Source organism: Sebastes fasciatus, chromosome 7 (genome assembly GCF_043250625.1).
Source record: "Sebastes fasciatus isolate fSebFas1 chromosome 7, fSebFas1.pri, whole genome shotgun sequence".
Taxonomy (NCBI): Eukaryota; Metazoa; Chordata; class Actinopteri; order Perciformes; family Sebastidae; genus Sebastes; species Sebastes fasciatus.
The window spans coordinates 23,831,828-23,851,022 of NC_133801.1; the positions used below are offsets into that span (position 1 = coordinate 23,831,828).

General features: G+C 42.5%; 1 protein-coding gene and 1 long non-coding RNA gene across 7 annotated transcripts in view; one reads left to right on the top strand and one right to left on the bottom strand.

The window, feature by feature from the left end:
* The window catches only part of LOC141771756 (uncharacterized), a 118,555-nt gene that overhangs the window by 53,223 nt on the left and 46,137 nt on the right, over nucleotides 1-19,195 (top strand). The window lies entirely within an intron of this gene.
* Nucleotides 1-19,195, bottom strand: part of cadm1b (cell adhesion molecule 1b) — a 168,373-nt gene that overhangs the window by 38,777 nt on the left and 110,401 nt on the right. For 2 of the 3 annotated variants that reach the window (XM_074642361.1, XM_074642359.1), the window contains exons 2-4: nucleotides 14,732-14,752; nucleotides 7,330-7,476; nucleotides 848-1,000 (exon numbers count right to left, since the gene is read on the bottom strand). In XM_074642361.1, coding sequence (XP_074498462.1) covers nucleotides 848-1,000; nucleotides 7,330-7,476; nucleotides 14,732-14,752 — 321 coding nt within the window. The remainder of the gene's footprint in view (nucleotides 1-847; nucleotides 1,001-7,329; nucleotides 7,477-14,731; nucleotides 14,753-19,195) is intronic. The other variant, XM_074642360.1, reaches the window with a different exon arrangement.

Below are 19,195 nucleotides of genomic sequence, written 5' to 3' on the forward strand. Positions count from 1 at the left end.
GGACACAGAGGCACATGATTTTTTTCAGGTTACCTGTTTCATGTACTACTCTCAGGACATAGCAACCGTTTTATAAAAATAACTTTTTTTTAATAATATTTGCTCCACTCTCGCCTACTACAGCTTTAAGTCATCCTTTAAATCGTGAGTCATGCATCACTTATGAAACATGCGTTTCGCACCCCGTATTCTAAATGTTTCCCGACATTCTATGCCAAAGTTATGTAAGTATATGTGATTACATCCTGGGGTGTAAAATGTACACAGAATAGGGTACGGCGCAGTTGTCCCTTGCATTAGTCATCGCAACAAACTTGCTGAACTCCAGTTACTTGAAAGCAAAAAGTCAGCGGGGTGTTCATTTCAAGGACTCTTGAATGCAACCCTTGGTTCAGAAAATACTGCAGCTAGGCTTCAATTGTACAACTAGAGTAATTACTTTAAAGTGCTTTTAATTCCTTTCAATCCCCCAGGATGTCTGCATGTATAATAAAGCTTAACTGGAGTAATTTCACTCCAAAGCATCAAAGTGTGGCACAGCTGACTCTCAATAGGGAATCGTTTGGAGCAGCCAAGTCAACATTCACCGGGATTCACAGAGTCAACACAGCTGCCAAAGCCGACGTGGTCTGAGCCATCAGTTTCAGCATCTGCTCCTTTTCGCTATGCTGTTGAGCACCGCGAGAGCCTAATTGGCTGACATTTTGTTTCAGTTGCTAAAGATAACAGGATCAAAGATTACTATTATTTCATATTCACTAGCGAAATACAATAAGAAACGTGTGCGATGAGGAGGGGGTGTGATTGTGTGTGCGTGCAAGGTTCGCACATGCACCCTCACACCTACCCAGGACAGTGATGTCTGCGTAGGCTTCCTGAGGAGGATCTGTGTAGAGCTGGCACACGTAGCGTCCCTCGTCGGAGAGTGACACATTGGACAGAGACACCCGCAGTTCGTTGTCAGAGAAATTCACCAGCTGGAACCGGCTGTCCTTCAGAGCTGTGGGGATACATGTGAGACAGAGAGACAGTGAGGATACAGAGTGCAGGGACACGGACGTGAGACATGGGGGTGAGAAAGGGAGAAGGGGGTGAGAATGAGAGAGGGGATGGAGGAAGACAAAGGAGACGCGAGGAGAAAATGAGATAGAGATAAGGGGGAGGTAGAAGTGGGGAGTGTTGCCCTTTAGTGGGCTTTCTCCTTAATTGAGTAAAAGAAAAGTGAGTTTCAAAATGATTCATACAAGTTGATTTATAAAGTAGCTTTACAGTCCACGGAGCACTCGCAGAGACAGGAAAGTGTGAAGAGTGCTCATGAGGACTCCTAACAAGCTAGGAACTCTTAAAATGGGCTGCTGCTGGTCATGGATGGATGCATCGAACTCACATATTCCAGAAAAAAAAAAGGGAGAGGCATTCAAACATACATAATGAATTAAATCACAGTGCGGAGGTAGAGAGGGTCGGGTGCCCTGACACTCTAAATCAAAAAAGTAGCCGGGAATCTGTATACTAATGGCAGTAAGATTGGCTGGGTTTTCTTTTAATGTCGTCAAACTAGGTTAGCCATCCTTTTCTCACTGAGAGTTTTTTACTCTGCTTTTCATTTGGGTCAGCCCTCATCCCTAAGCAGCACGCTTTTACATAAACAGCTTTGGTTGATTTGATTGGGAGCCCTTTTGATGTTTTGACCTGCCTTCTTTATCAAGTCCTCTCTGCATCTGTCGAGCTATAACGAACTCTATTCAGGCCCTGTTTAAAGCACGGGGAGTTTGTTATTCCCTTCAGGCTTTGCACTTAGCATCATGATCATTACCCAAGGTCTCGGGGCAGTGTCAACATGAAACCTCATCCCCCAATATAATTTGAGAGCTCTTTGGAAAGCCTCTCCTCAAAGGGAAACAATGACGCTGATGCACTTTGAGAGCCGAAGCACCTGCTAAGGAGGGAAACCCTTCACTTTGGAGACGCACAGTGTGGTTTATAGGCTACGAGGCAGTTTCGTAACCGGATGACTGCTTACATAAGAGCACGGAGGGTGCACAGTATCTAGTATTCAGTAGTCAGTGTAGGCATACATATTGGGAGATTATTTTCATTAGAGATTAATCTGTTGATTGTTTTCTCAGTTTATATTTTGGTCTATAAAATATCATAAAATCAGTTCACTCTCATAGAAGACCAACAAAACAAGAAAATATTCACATTTGAGAAGCTGCAGCCGGTGAATCTTTGGTAGTTTTTGCTTAAAGAAACAAGGACGATTAATGGATTAGTAAAATTGTTCTTGATTAATTGTCTCTTAGTCAAGTAGCCGATTAATCAACTAATTGTTTCATCTCGTTTTGTGCTGTTGCCCCTCTTGAAGTTCTGAAGATCCCATGGACGAAATGTATCAGCTACAATTTAATGAAACAATGTTTTTTTGGACTATACAGGTAGTCATGTGACTTACATGTGAAAAGTGTCACTTTTGGCAAGAAAGGCGAAGATAATTGCCACTTTGTCTCAGCTCTATAGAGCTTTAAACAGCTTTACTTTACTGTTTTGGTTCACTCTCATGGCTCTCATAGCATCTCATAGCATAAGCTAATGACTAGTTGGTGAACATAGCTGAGATTTTAGTAGCTAAAGAGGCAGACATTTCCCTCAGGAGTTGGTGGAGACCAAAGACAGAGCTAAAAGAGAGTGAAATATTGGACTTACATTTCTCCAGGTGGCCAACTTAATAATAATGATGCTCTGTTTCTCTTGGATGTATAAATAGGCAACTGTTGGCTAACAAGTTGATCTTAAAGGCAATTTTATATCAGTGTTGTGTTCACACCTTTTTTCCGCTGCCCCGTATTGTTAAAAGATAGTTAATGCAGGGTTAACTTACAGTACTAGACTGGTGCGCAATACGGGAGAATTGTGACCCTGGGAGGGTTGGCAAGTATGTTTCTATGGATCCACGATCAATTCATAGTGCAATAATGTGACTACATTTACCATAATTTACTAACTCAATATTTAGTTGGATTTAGAGTTAAGTTACTTTTTAAGCTTGTTGAACGTCTACCATATTCACCATCTTGGTTTAGCATGTTAGCATGCATACAGTACTGCTGAGCTTGATGGGAATGTCATTAATTTTGCAGGTATTTGTTCATTAAGTAAAAAAAATGTTGACCTGATGGCACAAGATGAAAAGTCAGGGGATCACCAAAGTAATTACAATTCAATTTGAGGGGAACATGAATATCTGCACCAAATTTCATGACAATCGTGACTACTTTGTGATTGGCAGTTCGCTACCACGGCATTGTCCGGTCTGGGAGTTGTGCGTGTTTTCATCTTAGAACACTTTCACAGTGTGTTTTCAGTTCATCAAAGTTAATTGTAACATTTTGGTCGCCTAAAAATGTCTTGGGACGACTGTTGTGGGATTGTTTGTTTATATTGCGGGACCACTGTCAGTCAGATCTGCTCAGTTTAGCCGAGTTTTTGAGTGTTAAATAATATCTAAAGATGTTTTTCTTTTCTTTGATGTTGCTTATTTAGTCATGGCTATTAAAGTTTTAGAGAAATACTTAAGATCTGAAGGAGCTTTTCAACCTGTAGTATCTGATGCGAAAAGGAAATTCTTTTGGCAGAGTATCATTTTAAACATTAAACCTGTGCAATACAAAGTCAGGTAACTCCCGGGGAGAGATGCAGTGAATAAATAATGGTGCGATATTGCATCACCATCCATAGAGGTCCACCTTCGCTGATAGAAGCTCATTCTTCCCATTTCGTATGACAACTCTGCCAAATTGCACGTCATTTCGCATATATCTAGCAGAATAAATACCTCATTCCCAGCAACACTCGCTCAGCCTCTACACCTATGACATAATTCATCTTTATTTGCTGCAATCGCAATTTGTTTATTTGGCCTTCACCGGGACTGTAAAGCTGTTATCATTTTGTATGGTATTTGTGTATAGCCTATGTATCTGTTTCTGTGGCTGCTGCTGTTCTTGTAGCTCCTGGTGTGTCTCTATGTCGCTGCTGTTTACTTGCCCGTATACAAAGATCTGCCACTGTGTCGAGCGGCCCTGTTGACAGGTAACAATGCCACTGGCTGAGGGGGGTCCCCACAGAACCGGCAGTCCTTTAGGAACAGAGTCTAGAATAGTGCTGCCATGGGGGTTCACTAAACCCCATTACGAGAGACACAAACACACGGCAGCGGCCTAATAACGTTTTAGCCGCCTGTCAGAAATCGGACATATATTCAGATCTAAAACCATTTTGTGTTTTGTAATCGTCAATGAAACTGCGTTGACTAAGGCAGAGAAAATGACATGTATACATGGCCCACGTGGACCAGCTTAGGAAAGAACGGAGAAGAAAAGGTTGTCCTAACCGCCTGGAAAGATTTCCTTAACAGTACAGAGCTAATATTGATTGTTACTGACATGATCCCAGTCTCCCAGAATAAATATTTCCATGATGCAGAGCACAACATGACCTATGCTTTATATGAATCCATTCTCCTCTGTCATATTCTCGGGTAGCTTTGGGTATTTTGTACAAATATGACGAAGATGTGTACTCAAACTCCCCTGATGCTGTTCGCGAGAGAGAAAATGGAACACACGCGTCTCGCTACCTAGACTTGTGAAATAACAGCTGGGATGCAATATAGACTGAAATGAAGGGTGTTTCTCGTTCACCTTGAATCTTGGCTCGGATCCCAGATAGAAACAAGTAAAAAAGGCAGATACCAAAACTCGGTAGAAGTAGGAGTAGCCCATATGCTCATGCATAATCATAATATTCAATATCCTAATCTAAGAGATTATCGTAAAATCGAACAGTGACAAGGACACAGAAGTATTCTCATTATGGTAGCGCTGTGTATTATCTCATATCAATCTTGCCGCATTCTGAGCTTAATGACTTGTGTAAAAGAGCCAAGAAGTCAAGGGCAGATGGAATCACGTTTAACCTGAAGCTGGAGCTGATCTTGCAGTGATACCTTCACTGTAAATGTCAAAACCTGAAATGTGAAACCAACACAAAAACTCACAGTTCTGGGGAAAAGAAAAAACTGTTGTAGCAGCTCTTCTTCCGTAACACCATCTCACAAATGTAGCGAAATTAGCACAAATTCTGAAATGCATGCCGTGGGTCCATGGGCACCGGAAGTAGTCAGCATTAACGATACAAGCTTTATGATTACATTTTTTACTAGAGCACCAAGTTCTTCATAGATCTAGCGTTGTAATTTTGCTCTCAAAGTGCACCAGATTGATGCATTCAACTTTAAAATGTTCAAAATGTTCTTTCGGGTGAGCACCACAGTCTCTCAAAATCCTGTGGGAAACACTGTATCAGCCTACGTCAAAGCTGGCCCCCCCATTTCAGAACTCATTCTGGCGCCGCTGGTACAGTCAGGCCATTGTCACATATTTTTCAACGTGAAACTTAGAAGTATAACAGCGTTGGTTAAAGTCTGGATTCAATTTAGACAATTTAAATGATTTGGTTAAGCTGTGGGAAAGGCTTTGGTTATGATTAAGTAGTTAAATATTAAATAACTTCAGCTGTAAGGTCAAACTTTTCCAATTATAATTGTTGTTGGGTTTTTTTAAAGAGTATGCATGCATAAAAGGGTTGACACATTTTTTAAATCGCAACTGCCTTGTAAAGTTAGCTGGTCACTCTCGTAACAGCAAATTGCGTGAGGAAGTAGCGAGATCATTTGAACAAATGAATTATTGATAGTTGGAATTTATTCAAACTTGATTATGAAAAAATTGACAGCACTAATGCAGTAAGTTTAATGATGAAGTGGCTCTACAAGGTCAAACTCATGTTTAGAACATACAGTTTGGGTAATAACTTGACTATCATTTTAATATCTCATTCATTCACATTTCACATCTTTGTGTCCCCATATCTTTAACAAAACTGGTTGTCATGGAACAATGTCCACCAAAACAGGACTTTGATTTGAAACAGAATTTTCCTTTAAAGGTATGGTGGAAGTAATGTTGGTGTGAAGCAGAAATAAACCCTCTGTCTGAAACGCTCCGTTTTAACGCCTGTCTCTTTAAGACCCCCTACCGAAAAAGCCCAGTCTGCTCTGATTGATCCGCTTTTCCGGTCTTCCCCATCTGCGTTGTTGCCGTTTTGACAGCGTCACTGCAGCCGGGCACTCACTGTGATTCCCTTTACACCTGGCATTACAATGCGTCTCCTATCCAGATTGTATATGATTTAACCTGAATATATTTACACCTGGTATTAATATGTGTCTCCAGCGTCCACATTGAGATCCGATTGAGATCCGATATGGTCTGTCTGAAAGGGCTGAGAGGAAGCCTCTGGAGGCTGCACGGGCTTGCAGCCAGGCACTGCCGGAGAGGCGGTGTGTAATGCAGGGACACTTAAGCCTCAAAATGCCGTCATTTAGGGGGAGAGGGCCCGCAAACGTGACTTGAGAGGAGAGGAGATGCTGAGCACAGACAGAGCGGTGGCGGCTGCGGTGATCTCCTTGGTCATGGTGGTCCAGAGACCAGAGGAGTGCTGAGAGCACGCTGCAGGTTGAGCACTGACCCCCCCCTGCCGCACACACACCCGGTCGAAGGTGTTGATTACTACCGAAGCTTCGGAGCCCAAAAAATGGTACTTGGGACAGATCTAGCATTACCTATTTCCGCCCACGTAATTGTTGGATGTGGGTTGAAAACGCATTTGCATTTACACTTGTGTTCAATGTGGTCACAATGCGTCCCTGACCACCTCTGGAGGTGGTTTGTCCGATCGGATAACAATCCGTCCTCAAAACTGTGCATTTACACGTGTACTTTCATGTTGGCAAGCACTATCTGATTGCAATCCAATCACCCATAATACATTGTAATGCAGGTGTAAAGGGGCTCTATGTGTGTGTCAAATACACGGGGTTTAGCGGCACTTCTACCGCTGACTGTAGAGTTGTGACATCACAACCTTACGTTTAAAGGCATAGTTTCTGAATACGGGCTGTGTGCATTTCTCCGTGGAAAAAAAACATCTTACTTTCACTTCCCCCGATACCTGCGGTTGAGGTGGTAAAGACCTACATGGAGGAAAGTGTGGAAAGGGAGGTGGGAGAAGATAGTACTCCACCCCTTACTGACTGCCCAAAGCAGATAAATCAATACCTTAAAAGATTGACCAGGAAACTTTGACAGAAGCAGCTCAAGATCGCCCTGAAGAAGTAACCCCAATGTGTTTGCATATTTCATGCTTATACTTCACAAGAATTTCAGGAGACATGGTTTACATTGTGTCTGAGGCACCAGCACTTACGTCTAACATCTTTGAAGTAGATGGTCTGTCTGTTGGGATTGAGAAGCTGGATGACGGAGTCGTCGTTGTCCTTCACTCTGCAGCTGATGGTGGCCGTTTCCCCCTCGATCACCGACACGTTGTCGGTCGCCAGGTTCTGACCTTCGACTTCAAAAAATACAGATGGGAACAATTAATTTTCAGATGGGAGGCAAAGCATTCCTGTCTGGCTATTTACAGCCTATCAAATATTTATATTTCCTACAACTGGGACTGCATGTAAACACATGCACAGTGTGCAGATACGTGAATAGGCCGCGTAGATTGTTTGGTTGCAGCCATGTCTAATCCTTTTAATATAAGAGCCATGTGCAATGTTTGTCACTATTGATCTCCCCTAGCTCAGAGTGGGCCCTGTGAGTCAGTGCCAGATGGGCTGTAAGCTCTGCTGCCCACGAAGGTAGGGAGAGAGGAGAGGGTAGGAAGAAAACGAGACAAAGAAAGAGTGTAAGAAAGTGGCGAGTAGTAGATATGGGCCGGGTTGAGGACGAGAGGGGGGAGTTAAACAGAGAGAGATGAGCCGGGCTGGATGCTGTTTATGGTTGAGCTTTATCAGAGCCCTCCATCTGAGGTTCCATGTGACCAATGTGCGCTCCGTGTGCTCAGCTGTTCTGTATCTCTAGGAATAAAAGTGCTGTAAGCGTCTGAGTCACTCTCTGTACACTGGCATTGTTGCCACAGACAGGCCGTGGACCTTGTCATCGTAACTTACACCCCACACAAAAAGCCTGGCTTTGTTTCTCCCTCCACCCCCCCGAAGAGAAAGAGGAAGGGAATCAAAAGTCACCTTGTGCTATATTTATCTGGCAGGTGCCCAAAAAAGCGTAAGGAGACTGGTGAATACGTTTTAATGCCTCAGATTCACACCAGCGGAGAAACAACACTCCCAGCCACAGCCCCAAGAAAACATCAGAAGCACATTTGGATGCCCGAGTTGTCAGACACCTCTATTGCATTCTGACATTTACAAAGTGGAGGAGAGAAAAAAAAAACACCTGCATTTTCAGATAGTGATAATGGGAATAGACAGCCAAACTAACATGATTCAAAATGAACTCTGTGAATGCGGCAAGCAATAAGAAATTAACCTCCTGTGGAGAAAAAGCTCGTCAGACCTGTCTGATGCAATGAACCACCCATTTCATTCCACTCTGCTGCCAGGGATCAGGTTCAGGACAAAATAGGTAAAAACAGACACAGATTATGTTGAGAAAGTACACACTGCAGCCTATTAAAGGTTTTTAATGCAGTTTATATTCACTACTTGCTAATGGGCATTGACATAATGTAATATTAAATTAAAACTCACAGACATGAACTAAATTAAATAGCACAGCAGACGGTGATAGTTTATGATTCTGGTTCAGTGTTTACTGTAGACGAGGGAATACCCCCGGCAGCCACTAGAGGCAGAGAGGCCAACAGTGAATGATGGATGAGGGAGAATATAAATATATGCAAGGGTTCTCAACCTTTTTTGCACATTTTTTATACTGGCAATGTTGTTATGGACCATTGAACGGAGGTGTGGGCCGGTGGGGCATATCGTGTCTGAAATAAGCGTCAAACATTTGGATAATATAACACACATATTAGACCTTTTATCTTAACTTGGCTCCTCTGTGGAAACTCTCAAGTCCTCCCTCAAACTGTTTTTACTCATGTTGACTTGTTAACTGTAAAAGTAAGAGCACACGTAGATCGAGAAAACTATTGCCAAACAAGAACACAACTGGATGATTTAACAAAACCCCAGAATACGTCCAGCACCAACGTTTTTTTCTTGCTGTCTCTGTGCATGGTATCTACAGTATGCTTAAAGCTGCAGTAGGCAGTTTTCTGGAAAAGGCACAAAAACGCCAGAATTTGAAAACACAGCCCTCCTCCTGCAGCTCACCACTCTCTGTCCTAAGCCCCTCCCACCAGACAAGCACAGGCATATGCACGTGCGTCATACAGTAACCTGTACGAGTACTAGTTAGTATGAGTACTAACTCGTACGGTACATACTTCCATACTAGGACGGTATTCTGGTACAGAATTTCCGTCCTGTTTTCTTTGCAAATTTGTGGGCGTGAAGCCCTTTAAAATGACATACTGTGACTCGAGGCACTAGTTACGCAGCCGTGAGCCTTTGGCTGCTGTTAGCAGAAGGCTAAGCTATTAGCTACATTGTCTCTCCATCTCTGAAGCGCTTCACAATATTGTCAGACTCTCCTTTAAACTCTGTTTTTTAGAAGTCCGTCTTCCTTTTTTTGGGTTTCTTGGTAGTGTAGGCAGTTGTTGCCAATGCTGGAATAGCAACTTTTCCTGCAGGATTTTCTGCCGTTAAATCCGGCTTTCACTATCTGAAGGGACGTGCACACGCATCTGCATTTCTAGAACAGCCAATAGGAACGCTCTCTCTCTCTGAAATGACCTGTGATTGGCCAAAGTCTCCCATCACGGGCTAGATTTTCTAAAGCCTGAAAACAGCCATGAGGAGGTACAGAAGTCTAGTTTTCTCTCAGAACACTTGAATTACAATATGCTGAAAGGTTATTATGGGATTGTTGCCCAATGACGCCCAAAAGAAGTTTATAGGGAAAGATTGTAGTTATAGCAAATTAACTTCAAAGCAATTGTTCAACATTTCTTGCAGAGAGTTAGATGAGAAGATCACTTTCATATCTGTCTGTTAAATATATGGGTAGGCTACAGCCAGCAGTCTGTTGGTTTAGCTTGCTGGCGTATAGCTAACTGGCTAAGCTAACGGCTGCTGGCCCCCCTATAAAAAGATGAAGCAGCCTTCGTGTTCTCGGTGGGGCTGTTCCCTTTTTACACTTCGTTTTTTGTACAAATTGAACAAATTAGATATAACGTGTTAAATGACTTCTAATCATGAGGTGCTGGTAGGCTGATTTTGTTACCTTTGGACAGAGCCAGACTAGCTGTTTCCCACTCCTATGCTAAGCTTACCAGCTGCTGGCTCCACTCTAGGGTACATATTTACCGTACAGACATAAGAGTGATATTGACCTTTTTATTTAGCTCTCAGCATAAATGAGAATATGCTTATTTCCAAAAATGTCCAACTATCGCTTAAAGGTATGGTTAAGGTTACGAGAAAGATTGTGGTTAAGTGAACATTAATTGCAGGTCTGACACAGGACATGAACTTTCCATTTTGCTACGGGCACACTATTTCCTGCATTGGCATTGGACGTAAATCTTAAGGTGCAGAATCGTCCAAAATGGAAGCAATTCTGGTTTAGTTCAAAATCAGTATCCTGTTTTTGTGGCCTTCACAGGGAGTGATGAGGACAGGCATTGACAAATTAATGTATTAATGTACAAATACTCTTAGGCTTTCATAATAGGCTTTAAGGTCACATCACAGTAAGTGAGCTTTTTCTCCCGACTCATATCATTTCCTCATGGTCATGTAGCAGCGTGGCCTCGCACTTCATTGCGAACAACTGAATTAGTGAAATGAATTCAGAAATGAGAACAAGTAAATAAAGAGAGATAATCACGGGCATCACACCAAAATAATCGTCATGTGGAGAGCTGAAGTGTGTAAGTTTGTGATGATATCAAGTGTGCCGGAGCTCCTCTGCACATGCACTAAGAGCTGCGGAAGATGAGGCGGAAGCAATGTGGAGTGTTTTAATGTCTATTTTATTTCATCGCTGTAAAAGTAATATATTTGGCAGTCAAAACAGCAACATAGAGCGGCCTCAAAGCAAGGTTATTCTGCTCCCAATCTGTTGGACCGAGAGAAAGGGAACGCAATAGATAAATTCTCCATAAGGTTTAGCAGCCCCAAGCAAGGTTGGTCCCCCTCCAATATCCCGGCCTAGGCTCATCTCCAATTCAAAACGCACATAAATAACGTCGCTGTGATTAGCAATCCCATCAAAGTGAAAACAGGCCACTTTGTGGAACATGGAGGGTTTTTGCAATTGGAGTAAACATTTTCAATTGCCTCGGCATCCTGGTCATGATTGGGTGCAAATGAGGAGAGGCAGTCATTAATTCTGGGTGGTGGGTGGGGATGGAGGGGGAGTGGGCAGAGGCATGGCACAGATGACTGGCTGATAAATTCACACTCATTCCAGCAGCTGTCTGGAAGAGTAAAGTGCCTGTATCTCTACACATGGCTGCCCTCCTGTTCCTGCATCACAACATACTGAATGAAACAGTCAGAGGAAATACAGACCTTCAAAAGTCTGTGCGCTCTCTGAGGGGATGTACAATCTGGCATCAAGTGCCTGGCATGGAGACTCGCCTCATCAGCCGTACTCAAAATGCAAAACAGCAACTGCCCCCCCAACCAATTTTAACAAAAGTTGACGAAATCAGGAAATATTAGCGGGCCGGCTCCTCTAGCAGAAGTTCGGAGACAGGCACCTTTGAATAAAGCTGGCGCCCTCTTTGAACTTTTCTCTCTTGTTTTCACATCAAAAGACATGAAAGGGGTAGCAAAAAGCAGGACAGCCATCCCCCAATTCCTCTCCCTTGAGTCACGGCTGTCTGCAGCCGTCGTGTCCTTTCAAGGAACAACCAGGACTATAGCCAGTCATTAACAATAAAAGTTTCTCCCTATCCTCCTCTGATGCTGCCTTTTCTCCGCCGCGCGTCTTCATCCAGCTCAGTCATTAAACCCCGATCCTCATGATGAAATGCTGTTTTAAGAATGTTCACAAGTAAGAAGGTCTCTGTCTCAGGGTATAATTAGCGCCGTGCCATTTCTCCCAGACCCTTTGCATGGGAAGGTTTCAAAAAATTTCATACCCACTAATTTGACTGTCTTTTTTCTTTCTTTCCAGCAAAGACGAGCTCTCTTAGAACCTCAGTGGAACCGATTGTATAATGATGGTACAACATGACTTTGAAAATAAGGCTGTTCCACCTGAGAAAGTCACCAACTGAAATGTAAAATGTGTCATTTTTCTGAAGCAAATGAAATGGTCGATACACTGTAATGATTGGGTACCACTTTATAATAGGGTGTCCATTATAAAGGGTTTATAAATAAATTGTAACTGAATCATTTACTGAAGCTTTATAGATCAGTTACCAGCATTCACTTCGCTTCCAGAGGGCTGGAGAGGGTGAACGTTACCAATATTTATAACTGCATTATTACCAAACAAAAAGGCTAAACACTAACTAACTAACTAACTAGTCTTATTGTTGACTTATGAATGAACTATAGAGCAACAATAAATGGTTTATTAACCATTTTTGAAGCATTAGTTAAAGCATTAGTTAGAAGTTAATTGGTTTGAAATTGGTATCTGCCTCCCAAGGACTCACCACACTGTTAACCGCTCCCTTTTAATAAATGTTTTACTTTATTACATAAGGAACGGTCCCATGATTCACGCTCACATTTGTCTTGTATAGAGGAATGAACTTGACAAATTCATAGTGCAATAAAGTAAAATATTTTAGGGCAGTACTTGAACATGTCCTTGGGATGCAAAAATCAGTCTTTTTTTTTTTTACTTACTAGCATCTGGGCAAGTAAGATGAAGTGTTTTCAACAGTGATCATTTATCAGAAAGTGGTACCATTGCAGTGTGTTTTCTTTTTTTCTTGCTTTGCTAATACCAGCTAAAACCAGAGAAAAGCTGTCAATAATTCACAGTAACATCACACATTAAAAGACAACAACATAGAGAACTGAAGGGTTAGTTCACCTCTTCTAGTTAGGGCTGGGTGATAATTCATTATGATAATTTATCGTCTTTCAATGGAATCATATTGTGATGAAATCATACATTGAGATATCGTGATACACAATTACGTCTAAATTGATAATAACAAGCACACACTAACTGAAATGTCTCAGAAAATCTGACTCAGTTAAATTATTGTCTTAATCTGATTACTCTGTATTTGTGTGCATGCATGTAAACATAGTCAGCATAAAGCTGGAAATATTTATTCATTTTGTTCTCTATAATTTCACTTGAAACTGTTGTGTTCATTTTTCACTAAAGATCTTCATTGAATGAGAAAATACTCTTAATACTTGTCATTTGTCAAGTATTTAATTCACACAGGAATAAAAATAGGATTTACCATATGGTTATTTCATATAGATTATTTATTTATTGAATTACCAGAAAACATGCTATATCTTGATATATATTATTATCGAGATATGAAAATATGAAATTACCTATATGGAGACAGAAGATTTTGTCCATATCGCCCAGCCCTACTTCTAATGAGGTGTTAGTTTGCAGGTGGACATTCAGAGAAAGGAGGAGACAGCACGACTCACAACTTCATGTTCCTGAATAATGTTCCGTACGAGCCAAATGTTGTTTGAATATATAGTGTATACAGGTATCTTATTATATACCGTTATGGATAATTGTATATAAGAACGGACATACATTTCTGTACAGTTGTCCAACTTTATGTACTTATGTTCTTTGTGTTTACTGATAATTTGCTAATACTAATATTTGATAATATTGGCATGGTAACACGCTAAGCTAAGATGGTGCACATGGTAAACATGCTAAACATCAGCATTACATTAGCATGTTTTCTAGCTTCCGGGATACGCGGCCCACTGAGCATGCGCAGTAGTGTTTCCCTGTCTGGCCCCGCCCAGAAGCTCGGCCCATAGACTTTACATTGTGATGATGTCACATATGTTTAAATCACTTTTCTCGGCTTGAGGAAAAATTACAAATATAAAACATCCATGGATCAAAATTTCATAATAGAAAGATTCAATAATAATTGACCTTGATGCAGTTTGAACTGTTCTTCTTTACAATGGTGGTCTATGGGGAAAATGCTTTTTGGGCCGTTGGGGGATTTGTTGCCGCAATACCATGAACGGCCACTGGAAGCGAGGCTCAGCGGCGGCATCGTATCCAGGTCTTATTATACTTCTAGGCCCAAAACACAGCTGTGCCTAAGTATCGCTCACAGCGTCTTGTTTTCATTAAGAGCGATAGGCTAGTTAGAGCCAGATGTGTTTATTTTTGCCGTTAGAATAATTGCAATTGGTAAAGTGCACCTCCTAGCATCGTAGATCTCAGTAAAAAAGCTAATTTAAAAAACAGACAAACTTAAGTGGCAACCCAGTGGTCTGAAAAAACAAATTGAAATCTGCCGTTACATGTGGCGAAATGTTGACTTGAGAATTAAGTATATAAAAAGAGTCTCTGCATTTGCGAGCGCGTGGCTCTCTTCTCCTCCTCTTCCTGAAAGGAAAACACCAACATAACCAACCATTCATGTAAATATGCAACAGATGAACAGGCCGCGATGGACAGCCAATCGATAGACAGACAGAAGCGAGCACTTCCAAATGAACAGCAGGTAGCAAAAAAAAAAAAAGAAAGAGTACCTGTCACGGTTTCAGCAGCTCCTGTTGCAGCGCAGGACGAGGACGAGAGCAGGAAGAGAAGAAAACAGACAGGTTGTGAGCAGACAGGATGCAAGCAGAGAGCCATATTCCACTGGTGGAAAAAAAAAAACTTATTCATAAGTGATAAATAGGACTGTTGAAATTCATTAAATTCGAGCTCCATATGCTATTTGTGTAATTTTCCACCAATTAAAAGAAATACAAACGGCATCACAATGAGTCATTTTTACAATCCGGTGAGTCTATTTTACCACAGGTGTGTAACCCGACATAATGAGACATTTTCCCCTCTTCATCCCGCGTTATACTAATATTGAGGAACAGAGGGAATATGGGGACTGTGTCTCCAACCCCCCCCCACCCTCATGTCCCTGATTAAGATTCCAGCCAGCCCCCGCTCTGGAGCAGCCACTGCCTGGAGGCGCTCCCCTGGGACCCTGCGGTGTATCCTGGAGAAGAGAGCACCCATTCGGAACGGTGCCCACCCAAACTGGCATCTCACAGGGCATGGGAGACTGGCGTGTTCCCAAGTCCCCGCAGCAGTGCTCAGGGGCCTGTACCCTCGGGAGAGCTTCCATCATTCATTGTCTGCTATTCATAAACAACCCCCCCATTCTCTCTCTCACTCTCTCTCTCACACCTCCCCTGCCCTCTGCTACACATCCATATCTACATTTTTTTATATTTCACACACCATCCTTTATTATATTGACATTTCACACACACTTTGGAGCTTCTTTGCTCCGGCCGTGAGCAATGTGGGCTTCAGTTGCCGAGCGCACAGTGTGTTGGAAGTGACTGCTTGTCTCGCTTGTCATTGCCGGCGTAATAAGGGTGTAAGGTATGACACATGTCCTTGTTATACTCCTTTGTGCATTTCCAATGTGTCAGCAATTCCCCCGGGATAAAAAGACGTGCGAGTGACAAATCACACGCGATGAGAAACAAATTTTTTTGAACACTGTCCAAGAGCCTGCTGCAATATCTCACATGGCTTCGGCTTCTTTTAAAAAAAACTTCCAAGTGTCAGTCAAAACACTTTCTGTCTTTATTACGCCGATAATTCAACGTAATGAGGCTTCTGGGGCAAATCCGCTTTCGGCTGAGAGTAAAAAAAAAAGAGGCCGCGAGGTTGATAGCCGGGCTCAAACTCGAGCTTGAATGAGCACACTGTACGCATCCCGGTCCATCCGGCCCTCAGGACAGCCCATAATGAGGCTTTTGAGCTGCTTTAATTGCCAGGTAATTATAATGTTGTAGCAACATTATGTAAATGACTCATTATCATCTCGTATGTGTAGTATATCTGCCCTCGTTTTATGTTACAAGGGTGTAAAACTGTATCACCCTGATACCGGGGCATCTCAGTGTTTAATCTTGTCAACTGAGGCCTGCGTGTATCTAAACAGAGCGACTCGTCGTGATATAGTGCGGTGACACCTTCCCTAACCCTTCAGTATGATCCACTTCCTGCTGGTGGCCTCTGAAGGGGGCTATAAATAGCGTTGTGGCACGTCTGCCGCCGCGCTCCCCCTTCTCTCCTCTGTACCTGCAGCACATTAGGTAGAAGTTATGAGATGCCAGCTCGCCTGTGATTAGATGTCATGGCTGTCGCTCTGCTTAGACAGTGCTGATAGACAGATTTCTGGGGGAAATGCGTGTGATGGCATCCGTGCGAGTGCAGCCGCTGCACCAATCTGTCAATCACGGCGGATGAGAGCAGGCAGGCCAACCATCCTCCGAAATAATGTCTGTCCTTGTCTCTCCTCACCTCTCCTCCTTTTCATTCGGAAGCAGAAACAGCAAAAGTGGAACATTTCCCGGCTTTTCCACCTACATTGACGCTACATTTCCTCCTCGTTGTGAACATTTGAAAGGGCGTATTTTTGCACTGCATTATGTTTTCTATACGAGTGCTCTGGCATTCAGGCGTCTGTGTTCAACCCATTGCCACCCTCAACGAATCCATAATAATCTGCACATTTTTTTTTAAGTCACTGAGGCAAACTGAGACTCTCAGGAGACTGGCTGTCTGTGTGGCAAGAGTGGCACATAGCCTCTCTCTCTCTCTACCGCTGCTGCTGCTCAGTAAAAGCAGTGGGGTAACACTAATGAGGCAACATTTCTTCTCAGTACTAGTGTGATGCCTTTGAATTAATGCTCTTTCTTTCAGGTAAAACATTCCCTTGCTTATTTATGCTCATGATCTGCTGCGTGTTGCATGTCAACCTACTGTGTGATCGCACCGCATAAGAGGACACAACAGAGCTGGATGCTGGAACTCGGCGTAGTTCCCCATAGAGATCCGCGTTGGTTACCTTTGTGTGTGTGCGCGGAGCGATGCTGTCTCACTGTGTGTAGCCCACTGTGTTTTCATTTAATTAGAGGGATCAGAGGTGGGCTTCAAACTTTTTCGCTTCAAGGAAATCGGATGGAAAAGCGAGCTCCTGCCGAGCGGACCCAATAAACACGGACGACTTTTCAGGTCGGGATTTTCACAAAAGGAAGCGATCAAAGAGTTTCCGCTGTCCTTGCAGAAAGAAGAAGAATAAGAAAAACAGCGCCCGACCCCTCATGCAAGTCTTTCTTGTCAGGCATACTCGTTTTCATATCCACATTAAATAATTCATATATTATTACCTACAGATTTACTGTATGAATACCCTGTACGTATTGGACAAAACAATACTAACTCAATGTCCACTTCACAGCATTTCCCAGAGCTTTCAACCATATCCCTCGTTTTTCCATCGGCAGATGCAATGATAACATTTCGACGTCTTCATGACAACTGTGCAAACTCCATACCAGAGCTGAATTGATAAGTCTATTAATTGATGGACAGACAATTCTGATATCTGATTCTTGTTTAAAGGGGCTCTATATGATATCCAGAGCATTAATATAGCAGCAAACAACTATTTGCTGTGTAAAGATATAGTGGAGTAGTGCATGTTAGTGCATGTGAGCATGCCCCACTGGCTAGCCCACGGCCGACGCTCTGCACTGCTCTCTTACGGCGGTTATAGCTGATAATGCCGTCCTGACTGACGGCGGCGTCGCGGAAGCGTCGTGCCCACCCTCCAGTTCCTTCCCAGGACAACACTGTTAGCTCTGCCAGCACTTTTGCCAATTGATTCCACTTCCAGCCTCCGACTGGTTGTGTCTAGAAGGGAACCCCCTAATTGCAAAATCTGATCTGTGATTTGCAAAAACTTGCAAAACCTCTAGCGTGACTCGCTGCCCGACGACCTATCCTAACCTTAACTATTTGAGGTCAATACCTAACGTTAAACATCTCGCAAGAGTTTCCCCAACTCATGGGACCCCACTGTGGCCATGTTGAGAGCCGTGTGGAGGCAATAGAAATGTTCCCAATCTTGCATTCAGCACATTTAAGTCGTTTTTTAGGCCATAATGTAAAAAAAAAATTTTACTCCAGCTTCTCGAATCGAACCATTTATTTTTTTTGGGGCATTTTCTGACCTTTTATAGACCTAACGGTTAATTGAGAAAATAATCAATAATAAAAATGATTATTTGTTGGAGCCCTACTCCATATGCTGATGAAGATAGCATCATACAATTGAAAGCTCCTGAGAAAGCAAGTAAGTGGACTTTGAGTTGGGATTTCATACCTTTAAGCCAACAAGGAAGTGAAGTCCTCCATAACACATGAGGAAAATCTGTTCGCTAATGAGGACTGTGTGATACAACTGAAAGATCTGTCAAAAGCTAGGTGGACCTTGACGTGGGATTGTTTTTTTCAAACTACTATACTCAAGAATTATTATTGGTGGATGCTTTTAACAGACGCATTTGTGCCTGTAATGGCTTGTTATGCAGTTTTGTTAGTCAGTAATTTAGTTGCATTCTATTTACAGACTTGACCTGCTTCTTTTGTTGTTATCAGCTGTCAGGTACAGCTTAATCCAGCCCAAGCTGTCAGCGAGATATCAAAAAACGCACACCTGCAAACACTACTGGGAATACTCCGATTAATTCTCCCCAGAGTAGACTGAAACATATTAATCAGGTCGGCTTACAGGAGATGCAAAGCATGTTCCCGCACGATAAACTGTAATAAGGAGGAGATTTTGCCAGTATCCCCACAGAGGTGGTTAATTGCTCACTGTTAATGAGATATGCTTTGTAAAAGTCCAATCTATGACCTGAATGTTTGTGTTGCACTCACAAAAAAGCCAGGAGGACACATGTAGTCGAAGACAGCTTTTACTCTGAGAGATTAAGGGATAATCCTTCAGAAATGCTGTCAGATAAAAAGCAGATATATTGAATTTGGTGCCCTGCCTCCTCTTAGTAAGGTGCTATGGGCATCTGTAGTTGCACATAAATAACAATAGATGGATGCTCTTATGAATAAAAGGCTCGAATTAAGTCATTTCAGCATCAGTAATGTCTTTGAAAACAACAATAGAAAGG